At 44.5% G+C, this 26,558-nt stretch overlaps 1 protein-coding gene across 10 annotated transcripts in view; it reads right to left on the bottom strand.

The window, feature by feature from the left end:
• SCHIP1 (schwannomin interacting protein 1) overlaps positions 1-26,558 on the bottom strand; it is a 723,704-nt gene that overhangs the window by 105,886 nt on the left and 591,260 nt on the right. For 3 of the 10 annotated variants that reach the window (XM_072752385.1, XM_026016490.2, XM_072752387.1), the window contains one exon: positions 13,997-14,716. In XM_072752385.1, coding sequence (XP_072608486.1) covers positions 13,997-14,716 — 720 coding nt within the window. The other 7 variants (XM_072752390.1, XM_072752391.1, XM_072752386.1 and 4 more) reach the window with 6 other exon arrangements.

Consider the following 26,558-nt stretch of genomic DNA (forward strand, 5'->3'; position numbering starts at 1 on the left):
CATTGTAAAATGAAGGGGATTGGGCCAGATGAGCTTTAAGGTCCATTCCACCTTTGATATTCAATGATTCTGTGAGAGACTCTAAAATATTTGACTTCTATTTAGTGATAATGAGCCTACAGATACCATTTATGAACTTGACTCATAAGTCAGTGGTGTTATTAGTTAGGGTTCCTGATTTGAAAGCGAGAAAACCAACACCAGCTGATCTAAACTCTCAGACTCAACAGGAAGTAGACACTGGGGCAGCAACTAGAGACATAGAAAAAGAAAGGGAGACAGGGAAGGTCAGGCAGCAGAAGCAGGCCATGGTCCCTCACGGCAAGGGCTTGGCAGCAGTCATCACTGCGAGGGCCTCCAGCTGTTCTGAGGGCCTTGTAGTGAGCGCTCTAGACCCAAAGTCCCAGGGAAGCTCTTCCACCTGCAGCAGAGCCAGGGCAAGGAGATTCTAGGGCTGAGGTTCCAGAACATGAGTCAGACATTTTCAATTACCCTTCCACCAAAATCATACACAGCAGGAAAGGGAAACTCCCTAAAAGGAAACTGGGCGCTATCAGGAAGCGTAACTTATGCTGGGCACAAAGTCCATGAACATCCACCATGTGTGAGGGCGAACCTAAGAATATAGAGGTCAGGGATGCCAAAACATCCTGTCCTCCAGCACAGCATCTAATGAATTCCAAGAGAGTATGTAAATTGATGTATTTATTCAAAACATTCTGGTCTAGAAAGCACAGTTCCCAATGTGATTTTATGGGTTTTGCTGAAAGAAACATTTACTTAGTAGTATCATAATCCACAGTACATTGAACATGTAATTAGTAAAAGAATTCTGGGAAATTTGAACAAGCCTAAGAGGAAATCACCGATCCTGTCAGCCAAGCCAGGCCACCAAAGGCAGAGAATGACTAACTAGGAAGCCCTCTTTATGAGAAATCACTGAGTCACGGGGATAGCCTACTGCTGACAAAACCATGTCTGGTGCCCATTGGTAGTAGTTTAGTTTTTAAAATTCCGATGATTCGGTCAACAAATATTAAACATCCTGATAGGTCAATCCTTTTTTCCAGGCCTGCAAGAGTGCAAGAGTCTCATACCCATTACCTTATTGTTTCTAATCTGTGAAATCTCTCAAATGTGTTCCCACAACGTATCACTCATGTCACATCTTGAGTGGTGTTCACCCCCCAGATCACTTACAGCTCTCTCTAGTCAACTCACTCCCTACTGCCTGAACTTTCATACCACTTGCAGAACCTTTGCAATTCCACCAGAAGCTTAACTTTAAAGAACAAGCGCCTTCTTTAGCAGAAAAGCTGATTCCTAAAGACAAACAAACAGACAAATGACTTGGATGTTAGTGAACCAAATAACATTCCAGAGGACAATGACAACTTACGGCCATTCTACAGCCCAAAGGAAAGGGACGATGGCCAAGTATGTAACTTATACTATAGTTGAGAAATCCCAACATAGCCCCTCACAACCTCCTCCCGATGAGAGGGGTGGTACCCTCTTCCAGTTTGTGTACGCTTCTCTCCTTACTAGTCCTGCTCTTTGGTTTCACTGCACATGCTTTCCCCACAGTGCAGCCACAGAGTTCCCACCTACGAGAGACCCGGTGAGGCAACCCGGTTGGGAGAGAAGCTAGGAGAATGGTCTTCAAGACACATTAACATGGGGCACCTGGGTGCCTCAGTGGTTGAGCATCTGCCTTTGGCTCAGGTTGTGATCCTGGGATCCAGTCCCGCATCAGTCTCCCTGCAGGGAGCCTGCTTCTCCCTCCACCTATGTCTCTGTCTCTCTCATGAATAAATAAATAAAATCTTAAAAACACACTCACACACACTCACACACACACAACACATTTACAGGCAAACACACAGCAGAATATTTGCTTAGGCTTCATGTTCGCTTGGGATGACTTTGTGGGGAAGTAAGGGAGACTATGGAAGAACCTAGCTCTCCCCCTCTCAAGCCACAGTCGACAAGGATCTATTACTTACTACCTTTGGTGACTAGTTGCAATACCTTTTTAATGGTAAAAGCTAATATAAATCCAAATAAAGCCTGTAGTTTAGGTGATAATATAGTGTCAATGTTTGTTTCTCAGTGTTGACGAGTGTGCCAGTTATACGAGATGTTAACATCAGGAGGAGCTAGTGACCGATATTTATGAGCTTTCTGTACTATCTTTGTAACTCCTCTGTAAATCTTAAGTTATTCCAAAGTAAAAAGCCGTGTTTGAAAAGCTAAATGAACAATGTTTCCTGTTTTTCTAAAGGAAAGTAAATCAAGACCCCAAACTTGTCTTGTTTGTTTGAAAACTGTGTTGACTTTGTACTTAGAGCCAGCAGTTCTAAAGAGGAAAAAGAAAAAAAAAAAAAAAAACAAAAAACTTCCTAACCTCTATATTTCCAACACTATATTTGGTAGTAACAGATGAAATTAAATATGATTCAGTAATATTGAGGTTTTCATTAGATTCTATATAATAACAAGAAATGTTATCAAAACTCACTTCTACTACTACTATCCCTTGAATTAAATGGTCTCAGATGAATTTCCAGCAGATAAAAGAACTGAGACCATTTACTGTGTATGTGTGTGTGTGTGTGTGTGTGTGTGTGTGTGTATGTGTGTGTGGTTAAGGTAACTTTTTCTTAAAGAGTTCTTCCTTTTTCATTATTCATAAGTAATAAAAAAAGAAATCATAATATATTTCCCTGAATCCAAATAAAAGAAATCAGTTTCTGAACTGCTTTGAAGATGAAAGAGAAAAGCAAATCCTAAGTAATGGGATGTGTATAAAAATTAAGTAAAACAGAATAAAGTGTATACTGTTATCTCTTTTTCTGTCCCTCTGGATGTTATTGTTTCAAATTATTTTAAGCACTGAAAGAGGTAGGGGAAGTGACTTCTGGTAGTCAGTAAATCCGAACATTTCTTCCTGAGTTTTCTTCCCTAGCATCTCTCATTTCTAGTATTTCACCAGACTTCTCAGCAAGCTACTCCCAACTCACCCAACTCACCCTCACTTGAGGATAAGTCATTTTATCTCTCTGGGTCTCAGTTTTTTTCATCTGTAAAACGAAGAGATTGGGTTTGGTGTAGGAAGGGAAGCTGGTAGCCCAGGAGCTGTATTTTGAAGAGCTGATATGCTTGTTAGCCCTACAAAATTATGTGTGGTTTTTCTTTTTTAAGTTACTTGCCAAAATTTCATACTCAAGATATTTCTCACAAAAGCCTGGTCTTGGAAAAAAAAAAAAAAAGCCTGGTCTTGGGCTTCTCCTGATATATCAGAATGCTGAGATTGTATCCCAGCATGGCAACAAATCAGCCAGTAGGAAAGAACAGCTGCCCCTTTATGGCTGGGACACGCTCTCTAGCTCACCCAGGCCCTGCTTCCCCCTGACCCACTGCCCTCATTAGTTACCTGCGCAGCCTCTGGAAGCATCTGGGTTTGCCATCCTTGCGGTGGATTCCTTCCCAGCTCTAATAATTCTCATTCCCAGTGTGATTGCTTATTAGTAAAGCCGAGTTCTAATTAGGCTGCCAGCACACTGGAATTTCTGTCAGGGTCTCACTTGTATGTCAGTAGGCACCCAACAGTTATACCTTTGCTTTGTTGAGTGTTTCTGTAGGAAACACAAGAAAAAAATTTCTAATATCTAAACCACCATACGGCAGTAAAGCAGGTATATTAAAAAAGTTCTAAAGTTACTGCTACCCAAAGTTTTTCTTCTAGAACAAGATCTGACTTTAAGGGCTATTTGGGTCAGACCATGGGGCCACTGTAGGCTGGGTAACGACTCTAGCAGGAGATCACTGGTTGCATAATTTGAGTATTCAAAAATAAAATCCCAGTGGTCTTCTCCCTTACTCCTTACCAATTTTAGAGTGGTAATAAAAAGGGCAGAGCACTTAAGATGCAGTTGCTCATAATAAAATGTCAGACCAGGTCAAAATGGACCAAAAATTATGTAAGATTGCACAAAGAAAAAAAATTGTCTGCAATTTTCATAAGTGGTATAATTTTTAGCTACTGGTGCCATGAGGAGAAAAACAGAAGTCTAAATTAGTTTTGAAACTATTTGAAAACATGTTATTTTTATAGGAGTTGAGATTAGCCTTTAAGTTTTCTTCTAAGAAGACACTGTGCAGGTTCCCAGAGGTCCAGGCCCTTCTTATTTTAGAAATAAGTTTAATGCTACTCTTTCTGTACGTGGGGGAAGGGGGGTATGAGCTATTACGCTGCTGGACCCGACATCAGAAATGCCCCAGCATTTCATAACATAGCAGCTTTTTTGGTTCTGTTTTTATTTTTTAATGCTCTAACCTCAAATCTAAATTTACAACGCTGCTGGAGATCTTAGGAATTATAAGGAAATTACCTCACTCCCTTTAAACTTTTTTAGACAGCAAAATTCTTTCCATATATGGCAAACCCAGAAGGAAGCAGAATCAAATTACGTTAGTTTAGTAGTTGCCACAACTTACCTGTTGTTTTGTTCTGAACATGCCTATGACCCATTTGTGACTGAGGGGACCTCAGCCACTGCTAGCAGGCCTGGGCGGGGGCGGGGGGGAGTACCTGTCCTAATCTCCTCATCACCAGGTGATCCATGAGGTTAACTGTCCAGGGGCCCTGGTCATCAGAGGAGAAGCCACTTTCATACAGACTTTGAGTTGGTTCTCTAAAGACAAGGGACCCGCACACACATGAAAGAAGAAACAGACCACAGGCTGAGGATCACAGTGGGGGGATCCTAGAGGAGGCAGCAATGGGTGTGCATTGCTGAGGGGGAAACACATCAGCTCCAGGGAGCTCAAGGAAGTCCTGGCAGGCAATCTGCCACCTGGAGGCCTAGCTGTGAGGCTACAGAGCTTGCGCTCTGTCCTCTGTCCTTTTTCAAGCACCCTAAACACCAGCCTCACATCTTCTTACTAGATGCTTTTTGTAAAAAACAAACAAACAAACAAAAACAAAAACCCAACTCTACAAACAACTCAGACATTCATTTCTATAAGAAAGAATTTTGAAGGATCAATCATCTCTATGAGGACATGGGCAATAAAACCCTCTTGAACTGATAAACTTGCAGAAATCAGCTGCTGACTAATGCATGGCTTCTTGTAACCCATAAAAACTGAAGCTTTTTAAAAAATATATATACTATGCTAATATCCCAAGGAAGAAAGATCCACAACCACTTTCAAGAAGCATAAATGCCAAGGAGTAACTTTGAAAAATGGAAGGAAATAAAAGAAGAAAAAAGATGAATATGATATTGCTGATGATGGATATACCAAAAAAAGGTCATTCAATTACAAATTAGTATAAAATATTTGGGTGGAGATTCAAGGGTATCAGTAGACTGTACAGATACAAGTGGCAATTGTTAGGAAATCTGATATATAAAGCTAGACAGAAAAAAATTGGTACCTCTTTTGCTTCCAGTAAGCTCTACTTTATTTAATACAACTTCACATCCGTTACAGGCAACTAAAAAATATTTTACAAGTACTTTTAAAAAAACCCATCAACCTGGAGCTGAACAAACACTGGCTGAGTTCATTCCTATAACCTGAGTATTTCATGGCCTAAGCCATCATCCTTTAAATTACATTAACTTTCAGGAGAAAATACCACCAAAGTAGAATACTTTTGAATATTTTACTTTTCACCAAAGGAAAATAACATCACAAAAGGAAGTAGTAGCCAAAAACAAAACAAAGCAAAGGAATAAACCAAGAACATCTGAAACAGTGCAGGCTCTTACAGATTTGATGAGGCTTGGCTAAGTGAAGGAGAATGGTTATTACAAATGTCATGGACCTGACAAGAAGAATTAGCGATGGCTCAGTTCTACATATTTAAGTGGGAAACTAAGAAATATCACTTGGGGATCATAAAAAACCAAACACAGGGGCACCTGGATGGCTCAGTGGGTTGAGCATCTGCTTTCGGCTCAGGTCATGATCCCAGGGTCCTGGGATCGAGCCCAGCATCAGGCTCCCCACTTAGTGGAGAGTCTGCTTCTCCCTCTCCCCTTGACCCTTCCCTCTGCTATGCTCTCACTCTCTCAAATGAATAAAAAATCTTGAACAAAAAAACAAAACAAAACAAAAACCCAAACACATCTCCTTTTCCTTTTTTTTTTTTTTTTTTACATCTCCTTTTCCTGAGGTCTACTTTTCCATTCCTTGTTCTCACCCACATTCTGACAAAACCTGATGTCCTAATGGAGACGATTTCATGGGCTGCTATTGAACACCACAAATACTCTTCTCTCTAGTTTTTTCTTGGTTGTTATTTTCCCCTTTGGGAGGCTTGCAATCAATTATTCACTTAAAATTGTACTTCCACTTGTGGGTGAGCTGCACAGAGATCTTTTCTCCCCTATCTTTCTTGAACCCTGGCTCCACCTCATGGCCTGACAGTCAACGGGAGGACTTTGTCTGTGGAAGTGACCTGCTCAAGGGTGAGCCTGAACTCTCCCACTGCTCCCCTCTCCGTCTTCTAGAACTCAGGAGGCTCCTTGCAAAGTTCTCAAGTGCCAGCCATCCTCTGGCCCCATAAGAGAGAAGAACCGTGTGGCCCAGTGATGGCAAGGAGGCTGCACAGACAGGAAAAGGAGCACTGATAGAAAATATCATTGGCTCATGGAGAGCACTGTTCTGTTGGTGGAAATATACACAGTGATGAGCCGAAGTCTGAATGGAAGAAAGCAATTTATAATTGCCTGAAAATGTTGGTTTAACAAAGGAAAAAGAGAAAGAAACAATAAAATGAAAACTTCTGATCAAGTGCTAAAAAGTAGAATCTACTTCCAGACTTGGGGAGGCTTGGGTTGAGGACATTGGGTGAAGTTGGGTGAAGGTGTTTAATCTCCATAGACCTATTTCTGCTCTTGAAAATGGGAAGGGTTGGATGAGATGACCTCTTAGATCCTTTCTGCCTTTAAAATTCTATTACTTTTCTATTAAAAATGTTCAATTTCATAATTGACACTTGAATTTCTACATACATTGTATGCAAAATAATCCCCTAGTTACTGGCATTATAAAGCATCATCTGGTCCAGCTCAAGGAGCAAAAAGTGGTTAAGAAAAGCATTTGCAAAGGCCCTTTTTGTTAAATTACCTGGGACTGAATTTCGAAAGTAAGAAAACAAAGACCATTCATATCTTCAGGGGCAAAGGTCTGGGAGTAAAAACAAATTTCTCTTTTTAAATGCAAATGTAATGTCATAGAGTTTAGATAAGTTTTTAAGAAAGGACCTGGAATTAATATTACTAGCACTTGGGTAGATAAGAGACATACTCATGAACAGATAATTGAGAATATAAGACAGTGTCACTGAAGCAGAGTCAGAATTGACAGGTCTGGTCTGAGTTTTGTCAGGTTTGGGACTTCAGGTAAATCCCCTGAATCTTCCTGGGCCTCAGTATTATCATCTTTAAAATGGAAATAATTACTGCCTTGTTCAAGTTTTAGGTGTCATGAGGATGGAATGTGATAAGATGAAAACACTTAAAACTAGAAAGCCTTTTTTCAAAACCTAAGTATGCAGAAGTGGTACACAAGTGGAATAAAAAGTTCAGAAAGGCGAGCTGATCAGATACAGTGTCCCAAAGAGGTGAGGCCCTGAGTCAGAATAGGCCTTGGAGAAGCAAGTGCTGGGCATTTGGTGGACAGAAGCATCTAGACCTGCTACAAAGCAAGGGGCTCATGCCAGGTCTTTCTGAGTGAATAAGGAATGCCAGGCAAAGGATCTGGAGTTGGAAGTGTGGCAGAGCCGGAAAAGGAAGGAAGGTGACAGGGTGTCAGTGGTGAGATGTTCACAGAGTTCAATGAATGTGTGATGAGAATGTCTACAACTGTTTCTCAGATATGCACTCTAAAAGTTTTCCTTAGGATGTTTTAAAGGACCACTATGTGCAGACCAATTGGTAGGCAAAGATGTCCTTTAGTCCAACTATGACACTATCAAAAAGGGCTGTTCTACTATAGGATGGGCCATGTGATGGTAGTTTAAATACACACAGAGCCCTGGAACATGTAGGTCACTTGCAATCTAATTTGTTTTTAAGCCAACCATATATTTCTTTAAAGTCTTGAGTACACACTAATGGATAGAGCAGCCTTTGCAGCTCTTAAACAAATATCAACATAAATCAGAAAAACAGGCAAAGATGACACTAAACATTTCAAGGTAAAAGGTTGAAGCACAGGGTACATTTAGTCCTGGTAGTTTCTGATTATGATTTAAAAAAAAAAAGATTTAACAATATCATGTAGTGTCCTCTAACAGGAATAAGAGATAGTTGTACACCACACAGAATATTTTCACTGCTGTGCCCCAGGCTGCCATATCACATGATTTATTAAACTTACAAATTTTACAATATTTTGTAGGAGTAATAAAGACCTCTTAACTCAGTCTATAAAAATGGGAATTCATATAATTTAAACATAGCCCAAATAACTAGAGAAACAAGCTACTCAGCCATTCAAGCTACGTCAGTGGTGTCACTGATGGGAAAGGAGGACCGCGGCTGGAATTCTCACAGAATAATACACTGAAAACAACCTGTAATTACTACCATTCTAGGAAAAAATATAGGTGATTTGAAGTTTGCTACTAGTTAATAGCAAAAACAAATAAAAAGACAAATTGTTTTCAAGTACTTAGGAAAAAAACTTCATCAGGAGAATTTGCTTTCAATTAACACACCAATTAAAATTATTCTTATCTTCTCATTAAAAGAGGAAATACACCTGTCACAGGCACTAAAAATAATAAAACCATAATTAAAATGTGTTGGGTCTACAACTAGAACTCTTCTCTAATTCAAAAATGGGTATTTTTGAACAGTGGGCATAATGACTCCAGTTGGGTGCAAGATGTGATCCTGGTACTCTCACTGTTTCAAGAGAGAGGGAAGCAATCACCCCAGTCACCTGAAGAGAGAGATGTTCTGCAAGTCCCCAAGGACACAGATGGAACAGAGCAACCAGTGGGACAGGAAGCCAAGGTTACAGGGAGCACATGAATAATCACAGTGACAGAAGCATAAAATGGTGCAGCTTCTTTGGAAAACAGGCAACTTCTACAGTTGCCTACCATATGATCCAACCCTTCTACTCCCAGGTATTTACCCAAGAGAAAAGAAAGAATATGTTGCTATGAATTAATTCCAGCACTTCCATGAGTCATGGAAACTAGAAACAACTCAAATGTCCATCAACAGGTAAATAGGGTATATCCATAAAATGAAACACTACCTAGCAACAGAAAGTAATGAGCTATTGACGTACAAAACAACATAGATGAATCACAAAATAATTACAGGCTGAGTGAAAGAAGCTAGACAAAAACTGAGTACATATTATATGATTCTACTTACATTCATTTTAGAAAAAGCAAGCTAACCTACAATGATAGAAAGAAGACCAGTGGTTGCCAAGGGATGGGATGGAGAGATGGCAAAGGGGCACGTGGATACTTTTTGGGGTGAGAAATACGTTCATGATCTAATTTTGGGGATGGTTTCACAAGTGTACACGTGTATCAAAGCCCATCAGATTGCACACTTCAGATGTGTGCAGTGGATTGTCAATTCAACCTATATAGTTTTTTTTTTTTAAAGAATCCAAAGTGAGAAAAGAGGATGAAAATAGAGGGTGAGTTCCCAGAGATGAAATAGGCTCAATGTGGAGGACTCAAACCCTAAGAAGTGAAAAACCTCACAGAAAGAGCATTGAGAAGAAGAGGTGGAATTATAGTCCAGTTAGGAAGAGGAGCACCTTGGGCACCTGGGTGGCTCAGTGGTTGAGCATCTGCCTTTGGCTCAGGTTGTGATCCCAGGGTCCTGGGACTGAGTTCTGCATCAGGCTCCCTGCATGGAGCCTGCTTCTCCCTCTGCCTGTGTCTCTGCCTCTCTCTGTGTGTCTCTCATAAATAAATAAATAAAGTCTTAAAAAAAAAGAATTATAAAAAAAAAGGAAGAGGAGTACCTTGAGGCAATGGGCACTCCCACCCCACTGGGCCAAGGGGAGGGGAACCCTTGAATCGGCAAAAGAGTGATCCCAAGACAAAGTAAGATCCAGAAGAGGCAGGCAAAAAGAGAAAGCGGACTGCTGAGGTTTGCAATGAGAAGAGAGAAGCTGGGTTTCCCTAGGATTGCCCTGTTTACCAAACACAGTAGGCAGGGAAATGAGAATTTGGGGTGAATATGAATATCAGGGAGTAGGACTTGCCACACTAGTTCTAGATTTCATATCAAAGGCACCAGTCTCCAGTATCTTTTTTTACTCTTTAACTGTGTGTGGCCCTTGATGAGTGGGTGATGCAGGCCCAGGGCAGGACTGTGAGAAACAGGTAGGTACTAGATGAGCAGGGGCTGGCCAACTGGAGCGGGCACTTCTGGGAGTAGTTCTGGCTGTTGGGTTGAATGGCTCCCTCCCTCTGTGTGTCAGGGATTTGTGCCAAGCAGGAGGGAGCTACTGGGGATAAGGCAGTGGAAAAGGAAACTTTGCTACCCTCAAGGCTCTGACATAGAGGTGGGGGTTGCTCCATCAAGGAGGAGGTTGGGCCACTAGAGGCAAGCCTGTCTAGAGGGGTAGCAGGATGTAAGGTCACCAAAATGTTTCCTTCAGGACTCCCTCTGGCACCTTAGAGCTCTGACCCCAAAGAAAGTTCCTGGCAGGATCCAAGCCCATCATTCCTGGTTGACACCAAGGGAGAAATTAGCTGCTTTAACCCTTTCACAAAGAAAAGGTCAGCCCTAGGGTTTAAATCCCACCTAGATGTTGTGTGTTCTTAAATTTGCCTCTAAATTTTGCCTAGATTAGGAATGACTGATTTTCAACACATTTTTTTTTCTTTTTGGCCAACACATTTTTGGGATCTCATCCTTCACTTTGAGGTCTTGCTGCTGCCTATTCCAACGAAACAGACCAAAACTAAAACCATATATGTGAGAAGAGATTCATACTTAATGGGATTTGATTATTTCTTAATTACTTAGGTCCTTAATATACACTAGGGAAGGGGGGACTTGTCATTAGGAAACCTTTCCTTCCCTTTTACTTCAAATTGTTTTTAGCCTTAAAATGAGAAAAAACAAACAAACAAAACCCCCCTAGTCTTGGTGTAAGAAGAAAGTCTTTCATAGGTTACTTAGTGGGCCCTTAGGCCCAGTGACTTAACTTCAATGGGCCTCGGTTTTCTCAACTGCTATATGAGGGGGTTGGCTTAGGTCTGGGGCATGTGTGCCTAATAGACCATTGTCTGATTGACTGATTGATTGATTGATTGATTCATTCATTCATTCAGTATTTGAGGACTTACTGTATCCCAGGCATTATCACAGGCACTAGGTTACAGCAATTAAAAGCCAGGCAAGACTTCTACACTACAACTTGATTCTAGAGAAACCAAAAATGAAGGGAAACCAAACAAGAGAATGTCAGGTAGTGATAAGCGCTAGAAAACATGCCAGAGTGCCTTACTTTACTTTGGGATGAGTCATCTGCAATGATAGAAGGAACCAGCCACTAGATTCCAATACAGGCAACCCTACTGGGGGTTTTCCCTCAGGTGGGAAAAGGTTACTTGGTTCTCTTCAAAGGTAAAGGAGAAAACACTCATCTTTTCCACTTTATACCGTTCCTCCCAGTAGTCTGTATTAATTCCATTTATATACACAACTTTTTAAGGAGGAGCAAAAATACTTGATTTGAACAACTTCTAGATAGGCTTTCTCTTCTAGATGACTGCTTTGTTATTCTCAAGTTTCTGTCCTCATAGGTATAAATTCTCCCACTTATTCCAGGCAGGAGTAAAGAGTATTGAAATCAGTGCTTTTAAAATTTTATGACAACAACCCACAGTGCGAAATAAGTTTTACATCACGACCCAGCATTACATAAAACCAAAAGTTTTTAAAACCAAACTTATGGTAACTACCTGCAATAGATAGTGGTATATTCTATTTTATTTCATTCTTTTTTTAAATGCTAAGGTGATTTCATCAATAACTTACAGTATGAAAATCACTATTCTAAACTGACACTGGCTAGTAATTTTGTTATTAACAAGCAAAAAAATGGTAAAATTGATTAAACACCCTCAAAAGCTCTTCCCTTCCCCTTTTCTTCTGTATTCATATTTGCTTTAAAGAAATGGGTTCCAAACTTCTCTGTGTAACTTGTGGAGGAAATGCCCAGAGGGGGCATTTTCAGGGGCACTGGGGTGCAGGGAGGGGGACCCAAATATGTAAATTGTTCAATAGGTGAGGAGACACCTTTGGTTTCAAAGATTGCCAGAGAAGGCAAGATTCACAGTCCTCACAATAACAAGGCTGTGGGCGTGTCTGGTGTTGGGGGGGGGCGGGCAGGGAAGGGATGCTGTTAAGTAATTCATTAAATTTTAAGTTCCTAGAGGGGAGTCAGCCTGCATCCCTATCTTCCCACACCAAAATTCAAGTCTCACATGGGCACATGTGTAACTGCAGCACGGAGGATTAGACCTTGCATTTAGCACATAGCAAACAGGTGCTCCATAACATTTTGTTTAATAACTTTTAAATAATGGAGCTTGATGTCATCGTCAAATCCTAGCTTGGCACGTACAGCAATTATTCTCCTGGAATGTAAAAATGTCATGCAATGGTAAACGAAATGTGTTTATCTTCAAGTCACTGTTTAAGTCCAGGGAGCTTAATCAGGTATTTTTCCCAAGCACTAAGTGGGAAAGGGGTGTTTTCCATTGCAAAGTATGCGAGAGAGGATTGGTTGTAATGGAAAGATTCCACATCTGCTAGTGGACTTGGTAAACAGCTGGGATTAAAATGAATGTGTTAATTTAATAGGTAGTTTCCCAAGGGACACTAACCAGTGGGCTCTGTCAGCCAAGAGCTCTGTCTGATAGAAACCGTGCCAACTTCTCCGTGCATCACGGTTACTGTCCTCACCCCTGAAGTCACAAGTGCATGCACCCAATTTCCAGTAGCCCCAGGGCCCTGGAGCCAAAAAATTACACCTGCAAGCCAGCATTCTCCCGCACTGCCGGCACAGCTGCCACACACGGAAAGCAGCTCGGTGCCACTGCGTGCCCTTCAGCCCCATTTAGGGACATCATTAACCATTTCAAATTACAACTGTTGCTTTATCTCAAAGCAGTGATACACAGCAGAGCTCCACGCCTGATGTTTTTCTTTTAAGTCATTTATCTGCTCCCGTCTCGGGGGCAGGAGAGATGTTGAGACAAGTGCAAACCTGCCAGGGCTTCTTATTATAGATGCAGCCCTCCTTCTCTCCGTCTCTCCCCTCCACTTCTGCACCCCTCCCTCTCGGGATCTCCTGAACTGAGGCAGTGGCCTCTGACAAGGAACTGCCAGGGGCTCCTCAGCAAGACAAGGAAGGATTCCCCAGCGAGGTGCAGGCCACAGAGGCAACAACCGCTCCCTCCTCGGGGCAGGTCAATCACCCCATCCCCCAGGTCCACAATAGGCTCCCCCCCGCCCCAGTCTTAGAGGGGGGGCGTCACCCACTCGAATGCAGGAGCCATTCCGAGGTTGGGCAGGCGGCCGGGAGCGTGTGCACGGGGCCAGCCCACGCACGGGCGAGACCCCGGTGGTAACGCAGGGAGACCCGCCACGGCCGACACGGCCACGACTACTACCGACTTGAAATATCACCCGCAGGGCCCCGGCTCCGCTGCCAAGATCTCCCCGGATTTATTTTCGTGCAAGTGACTCACAACCTCGTCTCCGCAAGTAATTCCATTAAAATGAGTCGCCGGCCCCAGCAGCCCGACTTTCCGCTGCCCCCCGGCCGCCCCTCCCTCCGCCCCGCCCCGCCCTCCGCCCGCGCACCCGCCGCCCGCAGCCGCCGCAGGCGCACCCCGGGGGAGCGGGCCGGGCGCGCGGGCCTGCGGGGGGCGTCCGCGAGTGTGCGCGCGTGGGCACGCGCCCGGCCAACTTACGGAGGTGGAGTTGGTCCTCGCGCGGCCCTGGTTGCGCGCCTCCTGCTCCCGGAACTGCAGTCCGGCCAGATGCTTCTCCAGCGCCTCCCAGTCCATCGGGGGCGCCGGGGGCTCCTCGGGGACGCACGTCCCGCCGTCCGCCGGCTGAAGCGGGAGGGCCCCAGCTGCCGGGCCCCGGCCCCCGCGTCGGCCCCGCGCGGGCTGCGGCTTCTGCACCGCGCGGCGGGGGCCCCGGGAGCCGCCGGGCCGGCCGGCCACCACCACCACGTTGCCATTGTGCCTGAGGTCCTGGGGGTCGTGCGGGTGGTGCAGGTTGCCGTTGGGCACGGGAGGCGGCATGACGGTGCTGGCGCCCGTGCCCCCGCCGCCGCCGCCGCCGCCGCCGCCCCCGCCCCCGCCGCGGGTCCTGGCGCTCACGCCCCCCGGCTCCCGGGCCGGCCGGCGGGCATCGTCGCGCTCGTCCTCCTCTTCCTCCTCCTCCCCGTCCTCCTCCGGCGCCCACTCATCAATCACCTTCTTCTGGTAGACCGGGAAGGGCTCCTCATAGTCCTCCAGGGCAGACACCAGGTCCAGGCTGCCCCCCGGCGACGACGAGGATTTGCACTCGGAGCAAGGGGTCACTTTGGTGGAGTTGGACTGCGAACTGGCGCGGCTGCTGCTGCTGCTGCTGCTGCTGCTGCCGGCGTCGCTGCCGAGATCCATCCCATCCTCTCGGTAGTCCTGGGGGGAGGCAGAGAGTGAGCCGCCGGGCCGAGCCTGCCCCGAGCCTGCCCCGAGCCTGCCCCGAGCCTGCCCCGAGCCGGCCCCGAGCCGGCCCCGAGCCGGCCCCGCCGCCCGCCGCGAGCACCCCGACCCGGCCGGAGCTGCGCCCCCGAGGCTCGGGCCCCCCACTCCCTCCCAGCGACTGACCCTCCGGTTAGCAAAGGGGGAGCCCAGCCGCGGGCGCGGACACTTTCCTCCAGAGGGGCCCCGGGGCGCGCATGGACTTTGTTGTGACCATTTTGCGCCGGGCGCCCAGCACCCCGCCCCGAGGACTCTCCGGGAACCACGCACTTTGGCAGAGAATTAGGATTCCCCGGGGGCGGGACCGCGCGGAGGGCGGGCGGGCCCTGAATCCGCACCTCGCTCGGGGCGCCGGCCCCCCCGCCCCGCCCCGCCCCGCCGGGCAGCCGCGATCCGCTCCGAGCCGGGCTCCACTTTCTAAAGAACCGCGGGCAGCTCGGAGGTGGCGCCCCCGCCCCGCCGCGCCCCGCCCCCGCCCCCGCCCCGCGCCGGGCCCGCCCGCCCCGCCCCTCCCCTCCCCGGCTCGCCGGACCGCCCGGGGGTGGGGGGCGCTCGCCTCCGCCGAGGTGTGCGGCCCGGGGCGCCCGGCGCGGGGAGGACGCGCCCTCGCGCGGGGAGCGGGTCCCGCCACGGAGCATGCCCAGAGGCTGCCGGGCGCGGCGGAGGCCGCTCTCCCGGTTTTCGCGGCGGCGGGCTGGGGCGGGAGGCGGCGCGGGGATGGGGCTGGAGGGGCCGGAGAGAGGCCGGGGGAAGCGGGCGCGGGGCTCGGGATGCAGGCTCGGCCACTTCGCAGCGCGCCCCCTGGGAGGCCGCGGGACTCCGACCCCGGACGCACTAGTATTTCCCGGGCGCGTCTCCAGCCCTCCGTTCGGGGCGCGCTACCCTGCCTGAGCCTCGCCGTACCCCACGGCCCCGGCGCGGCGCATCCTCACCCACGCGGAAGCCCCCGAGCGAGCCGGCGAGCCCCCCCCCCCGCCCCACGCGCGCAGACATAGCCCATGTGGGAGCCCGAAGCGACGCGTGCTCAGTGGTCATGCACCATCATTTCCCTTCCACCTTCCTCGGCCACTTCCTCTCCCTCCACCGCCCAGCTCCAGTCGCCTCGCCGGCTCCCCTTGCAAGTTCAGGCTGTGGGCGGAACCTGTTGCTTTTGCTTTAGCTCAGCTTCCTTCCCCCTCCGGGCCGCACCGCACGCTGGCCTCGGAGACCAGGGTGTCTGGGGAACGGAGGGGTCAAGCGTAGGATGGGCCTGATACCTGGAATTGGGGAGGAGAATCTGTGCCAAAGGTGCAGGCGAACCTCCAGAGCCCCCTTTGGCCGCCTCCGACCAAGGAGACCGTAAAGGAGGGGACGAGGTGGGTATCAGGCGACCTGCCCCTCCTGGCACGTGCACTGGCTCTGCGCCTTCAAATTTTTCTGGAAACCGAGTCAGAGAAACATATGCTGGCTCTTTCCGAACACACACTGGTTCCCCGAGTTTGGCAGCTCATCTAATTGGGAACAGGTTCCGCGAAGTGAAAGATAGCAACACTTGAAAAACGTAGATGGGTCATCGAACACCTTTTCAGGGTTAAGAATTTCCAGTGAACCACCCACCGGTTCAGACTTGTAAGAACTGGGAAGCTAAGAACTGCCCCCTTCTCTGGTGTTTATGAAAAACAGTACTTTGAACTTCAGTGGTCTCACATACAGGCAGAAAAATAAAACTGTAAGGTGATGGATGTGTTAACTAGATGGGGGGGGGTCCTTTCCACTCTATGTTTGTATCAAATAATCAGGGCATACACTTTAAATATTTATAATTTTTTTTAAAAGGATGATTTTTTTTTTTAATTTTTATTTAGTTATGATAGTCACAGAGAGATAGAGAGAGAGGCAGAGACATAGGCAGAGGGAGAAGCAGGCTCCATGCACCGGGAGCCCGACGTGGGATTCGATCCCGGGTCTCCAGGATCGCGCCCTGGGCCAAAGGCAGGCGCCAAACCGCTGCGCCACCCAGGGATCCCTAAATATTTATAATTTTATATGTCAGTTATACCTCAATAAAGCTGAAAAGTTTCAAAAAGAAAAAAATAAAAAAAGCCCAGCACTTAATTTTACAACAGATTGGGGAAAACCAGTTTCCCTGAACTTCCAGATTTGTACTGTTTCCAATTATTCCCAGTGAATTCAAGCCTGGACCAGGCCACTACCCGGGGCTTTGCACCCTCCAGATTGAGGAACAGGGGAATGCTAGAAATTCTTCAGTAGGGAGTGGCTGCCACCCTGACATTTCTTCTAGGTCCTAATTGGGACTTGGTGCAGAGACCCTTTGTTTAAGTGATTTCAGTGAAGTGTGACTCTTTCCTGTGCTCCGTAGGCCTGAACCAGGGAAGATAAACTAATCTTTTAACTTGTCTGGAAGCAGCGGTCTTATGAATACAGGAAAAGGGGCCTCTGTTCTAGCCCCTTTACAGCTCTTCTGTAAAAACAGGACTGATTGTAATTTAAAATGTCTTTTATGGTAACATCTGTAAACAGCCTGCTTGGGCTCCAAATATGGTTTGATTTTGAGGTTGCTGTGAAGCACTGGGTCAGCTGTCTGCCCCCATGTGGGATGGAGGTGGCCCTGAGAGTGTTCGGAGATGTGGATAGGAAACATTGCGTGCTGGGAACTAGCTAGCTGCTTTTCAAGTCACCATGTGATTTGGCAAGGTTTAGGTCAGGAAGGGCTCCCTGCGCTGTGGCAGGACACAGGTAGACAGGGAAGTATTGATTAGCTGAGGTGATGAAGAAGCGTTGTGGTCTTGGCCCCAATTTTTAAACATTACGACCTCCTCACCCACCCACCCAGACTCCCTCTTGGGCTCCGACTCATCTCCCTGCTGCCCAGATGGTCCATGTTCAGGGAATGCAAAATAAGGCCTTAGAAAAACATTTGGCAAGGTAAATCCACTGCCAAAAATGCATGGCATTTCAAAGCCAAATAGAAACCTCTTTGAATTATCTGTCCTTTTAAATTATTTTCTGACCAGATATTCTGGATCAGATGGGAAAGTACCAGGTTTCCTTTTTTCTTTCCTCTTCGTGCAAGGTGCCTGGCTAGCCCAGTTTCCATTCTGTTTCCAGCTTTCCATCTCCTGCCAAGAACTGTCCCATTTTGGAACAGGAAGCCCTGCCAATTCTTAGGCCGGCGACAGTCTACGGATATGTCCAGCAGGATGGAGAGATGATTTGGAAAGTGATTGAAAGGTCCTGTCTTCCTGTTTAGAGGACCGTTTCTCCCAGTTAGAAGCTTGGGGCATACAGATTTAGATTTGTCGCCTGCAGTCTTTGCACATTAGACATCAGAAATGTGAGTCAAGTGGGTGTCATCACAGACCAGCACCGTCTGCCATCAATCACCAAATTCTGTCCCTCTAGAATACTCACTGCCTCCCTCCCCCAGTCTAGATCACTATGTCCGGAAATTTCTAAATGGGCTTCCTACGACCTGTGCCCACTGTGTGCGTGCAGCCAGAGTGCCTTTCTGAAAGGCAAATCTGAACAAGGCTCTCGTCATTTCATCAAAACCCCCTTAGCTCCTCATTGCCCTTAAAGGAACTGCTTCCTGCCCAGCCTCCCCCAACTTCTTTTGGCAAATTTCTAGTTATCCTTTAAGTCTAGGCTTACATGTCACTTTCTCCAGGAAGGCTTCCTGATTCTCTGTACCCCCAAAAGGGATCAGGTAACTTTCCCATGCTCCTGAGACACTCGCTGCACTTACCACACACACTTTATTGAGGTTGCTGTTTAATTGCTTATCTTCTCCACTAGACTCAAGAAAACCATTTTATGTCAAGACCCAGGCCACACATACAGCTAAAAATATTTAAAAGTTTCATCAAACCCTTCTTTTGTAAAATCCTATCCTGATTCACTAAAAACAAAACCTGCCCACCCATCACCATTGATTCTATAACCCTTAGAGGGATCAGGGCTCCTGCTATGAAAAAAGACTGTAAGCTCCAAAATAGAAATATTTTGTTCATGGTAACTGGAATGGAATAGAAGCTTCATCGATAGTTGTTGCTGGAATTATGAATAATAACATTTAAGTCGTTGAATTCCCGAAAACTCTCAGGAAGAAACTAGTATCTCCATTTATAGGTATGGATGCTGAAGATAGTGAGCTCAAGTAAGTTGCCTAATGTCAAAAAGAGGGAAAGTGGGGTGGCCTAGCCAGGGCTTGGACACAGGTAGCTTGGCTTCAGAATCCTGGCTCTAAGTCACTCAGTGAAAAGCTCCGTGCCCTTTGGTCTGTGTGCATATGGATACATTTACCAAGCAAAATGCCAGAAAGGGTCTCCTTCCAGCAACTTCAAAGGAGTTCTCAGTCTGCTGCCCTGCAGAGGCTCTTTGGGCAGTACTTCTGTCTAGGCGGAGAAGAAGGCAGCTGGCAAGAGCAGCTGCTCGCTCTCCAGTGCTCACATTGCCCCACCTGCTCAACCATCAACAAGTTCAGCAATATTCAGCGAGTTGGGTGACTTAATAGTGTAAAGGCAGAGAACAGACACCTCAGAAAATGAAATTTCACCTCGTTATGAACTCCATGCTTTTAAGTACCCCCGCCAAACAGACCCTTTAAGAAGGCAGTTATTGTGAGATTGGGATTTTCATTTTTGTCATGAATAGAAAACTGGAATAATACCCAAAAGGTAGGGATGAGAGCGTGTTTCTCAGAGGTCAGGGCTATTTATAGGTTTCTAATCTATCAGGGCAACACGTGTGAAAAGACATGGCTAAAATATTTAAATCCTAAGGAGTGCAGATAGCAGATAGAGGAAAGAAAAGGTTTGTCTGCAAAATTTCCAGACTAATTCAGAAATGATTGCCCCTAACGCTGCACCTTCTCTAAGTTGTGGCATTTAGAGTAATAAAGAAATAGCTGGCAAAGAGGTTTGTATTTCATCTTTATTACATGAATTACATGCAAGTCACATGCAGTACACAGATGCTCTCCCATTTCATCACCTGAATTTAACAGCACTGTGAGGCCAAGTGTCCTGGATATAGAACATCTGGGCTTAGTTTCCAGCCCTGTTTCTAACCAACTTTGTGACCTCAGTTTCCTCATGAAGGGGCTAGATGGCACGATCACAGTGTTAAGCAAACAGTAAGAATTAATTGAATGAATGATTAAGTGAATGAACCAAAAGTCTTCTTCCAGCTTAAAGACCCTTTGGATTTCATCCTAAACGCTATGGGAAATATGGCATAAGAATATCTCTCAATGGTCTTATCGCCTTCCCCGTTGGAAGCTACCAAGTTGGTTCCTCCACTAATTCGAAACCAAGGTCTATCTCCATTAGGCAGGCTGAAAGCATAGTATTTCTCCTGTATTTCTGTAGAGCCAGTGGTCAATCTTAACTTTTGGTCTCTAAATGTTGGTCTAAAATGTAGACATTTTGGAGATGGATCCTATATCCTCCTAAAGTAATTTTTTTCTTACTCTCATTTACAGAGCTCTATTTTAATGGAAAACATTCCTTTAAAAAACATTAACATCTTAAATGTTTTGACTCTCTAGAAAACCATGAGAGTGCACTTCTTTCCTGCATTTCCCTCAAGAAAATTGAAATGGCAAAATCTAGGCAACCTCAGCCCTTAAAAGATAGCTCCAATGACCTATTTTCTAAACCTGAAACCAGGACACTTGGCTTGACAGATACTACAGTGCTTACAAAAACTAGGTGAATGTATGAAATGAAGATTACTCCAAAAAGTCAATAGGCATTGGTGAACAAGGCAACTCTAACTGCAGCATGGGACAGTGTCTGTCTTTATCAGGGAAAAGTTGCACAGAGGTGTCAGTCAGGACTTCAACATATGGCCACACAGATTGTGCCCTGTCTGGTGCCAGGAGGCCCCTCCTGATCTGCACTACAGGGCCTGCCAGGAGGTTAACCATTTGGCACCTTTTGCACGGGTGGCGATGTGAATGGCGCCCCCTAGGGTTGCGCAGCAGGCAATCTGCACAACAGTACACAGAGGCTCTATTGGGAATCCCATTGGAAGGAAATTTTTTGATGAGATTGGAAGAGGAAGGCTGCTATTCTTTTCCTAATAAAGTCTTACCTTGGATGGACGGCATTGACAAGAATTCGACTTATTTAAACTCTTGTCTTTCTTTTTCTAGAGAGTCTCTGTCATCATATTCTACTTCCCTTAAGTTCCTAGCAATTCTTGAAAATGCAAGTCTGTAAGCAACTCTTGAGTTTATTTTTTGGGCTTCATTGTAGGGCATAAATTACATAAAAGGACATTTAGGGAAAGCTAGGGAAGTTCCTAGACCCGTTGCGTGAGCTCAGGGAAGCGTTACAAGTGACAGGCACTGAGACCATGTGACCATGACCCCAGTACAAGATGAACTGCCTCAGAAATTGTGTGCCTTGTACTTTGATGTGTTATGTTTGTCAAAGAGGAACATCCTCACAGGATGCTCTAGGAAGTAAAACTCTGTTCTGGTCACTTTTCGACATAACTTTGGAAGTGTTATCAGATCAGAAAATAACTGCTGGCACCCGTCAGTGCCATGCAGGCAGGAGGAATGCATGTGAACGTGCAGAAGGAGGCGGCTTGGTGGAATAGGAGGGAACTCTTCCAAGAGCCTTGGCTCTGCCTCTGTTTAGCTCTACATTTATGGGCAAGGCAGTCCCTGCTGCTCCTCGGGCCACCGGCCTTATTATGGAAGGAGAGTTACATGAAATCGTCAGGTGTCTTAAGGGTTAGGCAGGTGAGGTAAATGAGTGAAGTGGGCAGTATGGGTGGCGGGGAGTCCCAGGATATGTCACTGAGTCACTGGACAGCACAGCACAAAGGCGTCCATATTAAAATTCAGAATAAAAACATTTTTATCTTCAGTTTATTCCTGGATCACCACTTGGACCTCTGCTCTTGGCTCTAGATGCCCAGAGTTCTAAGACTGCATGAAAATGGAAGAGTTAGGGAAACCATCCATCTTGGCTTATGTAGGAGGGTCCTGCTTTATACCTGTCGTCCTGCCATAATAATGAACAGCACATTTCTTCACTCTCAAAAGTGTCCCACTTTATGTGATAAATTATATGATCACTCAAAGTAAGGGAGAATGTGAAAAATGTTCAACTTCATTAGTAATCAAAGAAACGCAAGTTTAATAATAATGAGGTAACATACTGCCTATAAAAATATTTTTTAATTTATTTATTTGACAGAGAGAGAGAGAGAGAGAGAGAGAGAACAAACAGGGGGAGTGGCAGGCAAAGGGAGGGACAGAAGCAGACTCCCCCCTGAGCAGGGTGCCTGATGCAGGGCTCGATCCCAGGACCCTGGATCATGACCTGAGTCAAAGGCAGACACTTAACTGACTGAGCCACCCACGCACCCTGTTTTAAAGTTATTTAAAACTTTAATAGTCATTGTCAAAATGAGTGCAAAGAAACAGACATATATACTATTGGTGAGCTTAATAAATTGGTTGACACAAACTTTCTGGAATACCATTGGATAACACTGAATGATAATATACAAACTTTCTGGAACATTATTTGATAATACTCTTTGATAAATGTCTCCCCAAAGTTTATACCCCCTAACCTGTTAATAACACAGCAAGTATTTATTGAGCAACTCCTACATGGGAGGCACTGGGTTATAGTGTGGTGAAAAGAGAAGAACACTGTTTTGCCTAAAAGGAAACATCAGTCTAGTGGAGAAACAGGCACAATGGGAGAAAAAAGATACACAACAATTTCAATTACAATTTGTCATAAGTACCCCAAAAGTAGACTCATACGATGCTGAGAGAACACGTAGGTAGGTAGTATGCGTGTTGGGGGATGCATCAGCAAAAGGTCTGGTCAGCTGAAGAGGGAGGGTGTTCAAAGCTGAATAGACAAACCCCTGAAATAAAGCTTTTGGGGCTGGAAGAAGCTTACCTCCATCGAATATCTGCAAGGAAAGCAATAGGTTGGAGCAAGAGAGTAGGGGAAAAGTGGCAAGAGAAGGGGTTGTGCCATTAAGATCTTCATCCTCACAGCCACTTAAGGCTTGTAAAAGCACACTGACATTTTTAGAAATGTTCTTCTTGGCAGAAAATTACAAAGGGGATGGAAGGACAGAGTGGGACCAGAGTGGATGCAGGGAGACCAATTAGGAAGCAAATATGTAGTCCAGGGAGGAGATAAATGTGGCTTAGGTGGGTGTAGCGGAGATGGAGAAAAATAGAAATATTAGAGATATATTTAGATGAGAGAATTAGCAAGACTGAATAGTGGGGGTGGTGAGGGACAGAGTGATGTCACTGATGATTGCCAGCTTCGTATCATAAGCAACCGAGTGAAAGGTGGATGTCTCTTTGCTGAAATGGGCAATACGGAGGGAGGTTTGGTGGGGAGCAGAAAGAGGGAGGATATTGAATCCTTTTCGGACATTGTCTATTTGAGATGATATAAAACATACAAGTATAGATGACAAGTAGATATCTGGAGATATGTGCATCCGGAGCTTAGAAGAGAGATCTGGGGCTGGGGATATAAATATGGGACATTGTATATTTGAAAGCTTGGGTATCGGTGACACCTTCTGCAGACAGAGTGAGACGAGAAGGCCAACTTTCTAGCCTGGAGGAATTCCATCGTCATTTATAGAGCTAGAAGAAGAATGAGTTTGTAAGAAAGATAAGGAACAGAATGGGGTAAGAAGACAATAGTTACTCTTTAAAAAATCTACCCTAAGGACACAGAGATGAGGATCTAGATTTATGCATAAAGACGCTCATTGTGGCATTTACAATAGTGAAAAATTAGCTTCAACCTAAATGTCAAAAAATGGTGAGATGTTTAAATAAATTGTGACATACTCATTCTGTGGAATAAATGCAGTCAAATCAGATGCTTTTGAAAATTAGAACATTAAATGAATAAAAGAGGATATACTATCATATATACAACATCATCCAGATTTTGAAAAATTAAATGTTTTTATGCCTAGAAAAGACGTAGCCACATGTTAATAGTGGTTAACAATAGATGGTAATATTACAGGTGATTTTTTTTTACCTTTGTATCTACTTGGATTTTCCAGTTTCTTTATAATAATCACAAAACGGGTAGTAATATTTTTATGAAACAAAGAAAAATCATGCATATTTATTTTACTTTAAAGGAATGGTTCTGAATTTGTTGAAGAATCCCATTAAAAACAATTGTTCAGTTAAGCGTCCAACTCTTGGTTTTGGCTCAGGTCCTGATCTCAGGGTCCTGAGATCCAATTTCGGGTGGGGGTGCACCATGCTCAGCTTGGAGTCGGCTTGTGTTTCTCTCTCCCTCTCCTGCTGCTCACCCCCCTGCGTGCTCTCTCTCTCTTCCTCCCTCTAAAATACATAAATAAATCTTTTTTAAAAATTGTTCAGGTGAACTAGAATTTATTTGTATGAGTTCTGTGACAAATCCTTTTATAAGACAAATAATTTTCTGGTTCCGTAAATCACTTACTAGTTTGAAGTTTCTGAATGTCAGATTTTATTTCAAAATGTAGATGGGGTCAGCACACTTCTGAAAAAAAAGTTTTGGGGTTTTAATGGACTGATGCAGGGGTCAGCAAACTTTTCTGTAAAGGGCTAAGTAGTAAATATTCTCGGCTTTGTGGTCATTTAGTCTACAGCATTTTTTAAAGCAACCCTTTAAAAATGTAAACATTCTTAGCTCTTCGGTCATACAAGAACAGGTTGCAGGCTGGCTCTGGCCCACAACCCATAGTCTACTGACCTTTGCACTAAGGATGAATGCACAAGAATAATGCATAATACTTTTTCATTAAAAGCTGACGTGATATTGGGACTGTAGCCAGGTGAATCTTCAGTTACTAGAGTACTAGAACCAGTTTGGGTTCATTTTCAATGTGAAGCAGAGTATGTGGAAAAGATCTAAAAAATCTCTCTTTTTTTTAAAGTTTATATATCTTTAGTAGAAAATTGACCCAATGCAAATATGCCAAGAAGTTGATATTTTTTTGACCTAGAAAGTCAAAGCTAAAGGCAAATTTATTTATTTGTAAAATGAGAATCTTTTCGTATTTCTTCTGCAATCTTAGATTGTTGGTATTATGAGGTGTGCTGTTGTTACATTCAAGAATCTATTCACTATGCCACCAACCCAAGGGTCATCCTTATTCCCCCCTCTCCATTTCCCACTCTCCCTCCATCACCAAATGTACTTAGAGCTCTTGGTACTCTAGGCAGGTCCCCAGTCCTGGCCACCACACCTACCGCCCCACCCCAGTTGCTGTGAATATTGGCTACAAAGGCTCACAGCTATCCTCTACGGTGCAATTTATCCATCCACCTTCATCAAGCCAAGCATCCCCATCTGATCCACATCCTGCCTGGCATTTCTTCCTTCCCTATCCTGCTTCTCTCACTCCCTTATAGGTTTATCTCTCAATAAACCACCCGCATCCAAATCCCTCTCTCAGGCTCTGCTTCTAGAGAATCTGACCTAAAACACCAAGGCTACTTCTTAAATATATTTGAATCTACTTCCTAAATATATTTGACTTTCAGACCACTATCTGCTTGGAGAAAGGGTACTAGACCACATGACACTTATCATTTTATTCCAATCTATGAATAAATTTCAAAGTTTAGTGTATGATGTCAGTAACTTTTATGAACGTTAGGAAATGGGTTTTTCATAAAATTATGCATCAATGATCTGATAAAAGGACCCATAAGGATAAACAAAGAACTTGGAAGAGGTTTAGCTTTCAATTGACATTACTATATAGAATTATTGCTAATATTATTAGTACCAGTGAGTGGAAACAGCTGCATCTCCAATACTATCAATTCTGCTAATTGTTACTGCTTATATTTTTAAAATTATACTAATAACTAATAGCCTATAAATAATCTTCTTTTATAAGACCTTTCCTTTTTATTATACTATAATAGGTTCATTGATGCTTTGTATGATGTGACTATTTGCTGACTCTGAAGAATACCTTTATTAGGATATGCATATGTGTTCAATTTATCTTTTCAATTATACCTACATTAAAACCTTCAAAATTAGGTTTGCAAAAACAGGCTCTGTACAAGCAGTGGAGCCTGTATGACTTGTGACCTCCTGCTCTATTGCATTCTGGCTAATGATTCACAATAACCTTCAAGAATAAGCACCAAGTAAATCAAAGGGTTTTGCATGGCTCTTGGGGAAATGTTCATATAGTGCCTAGCATTCTGAGGACTAGATCTAGTACAGGGTGGGAGCTGGAAGCATGATGAACACAGATCCACAGCAACAGTCAGGGAGCTAATGTGCAAAAGCATAGCATTTTTCCAGTGGAAAGTCAACAGTTTTATCCAACTCTATCTAAAATGATCCTCTCTTCACTTCCATCCTGGAAGTAGGAAATTAGCCACTTCTGTATTTTGTCAATGAAATACAATTTGCTTCAAGTTGTTCATAATTATAACTGATATATTTATTCTGAAAAACAAAGCAGACCATTCTCTGGTTTAATAATCATTGAAACTGTTTCAAAAAAAAAAAAAAAGAAACTGTTTCACGTTTAGTTAGCCATTATTAGTAAATAAGTTACTCAGCAAAAAAGGCTAAAATGCTCTTTTCTCCCCCTTACTTCATGGAGAATTGGTTAAAAACAAAACAAAACAGAAACCTCTCAGTACATTGTTATTTAAACAGAGGCAACTCTAGGTTATTTCAATACCTATAATGAGTCTATTTCTTAGGAATTCATTTTCACTCTCATAAAATGG

The sequence above is a fragment of the Vulpes vulpes genome, chromosome 3 (genome assembly GCF_048418805.1).
Source record: "Vulpes vulpes isolate BD-2025 chromosome 3, VulVul3, whole genome shotgun sequence".
In the NCBI taxonomy this organism is placed as follows: Eukaryota; Metazoa; Chordata; class Mammalia; order Carnivora; family Canidae; genus Vulpes; species Vulpes vulpes.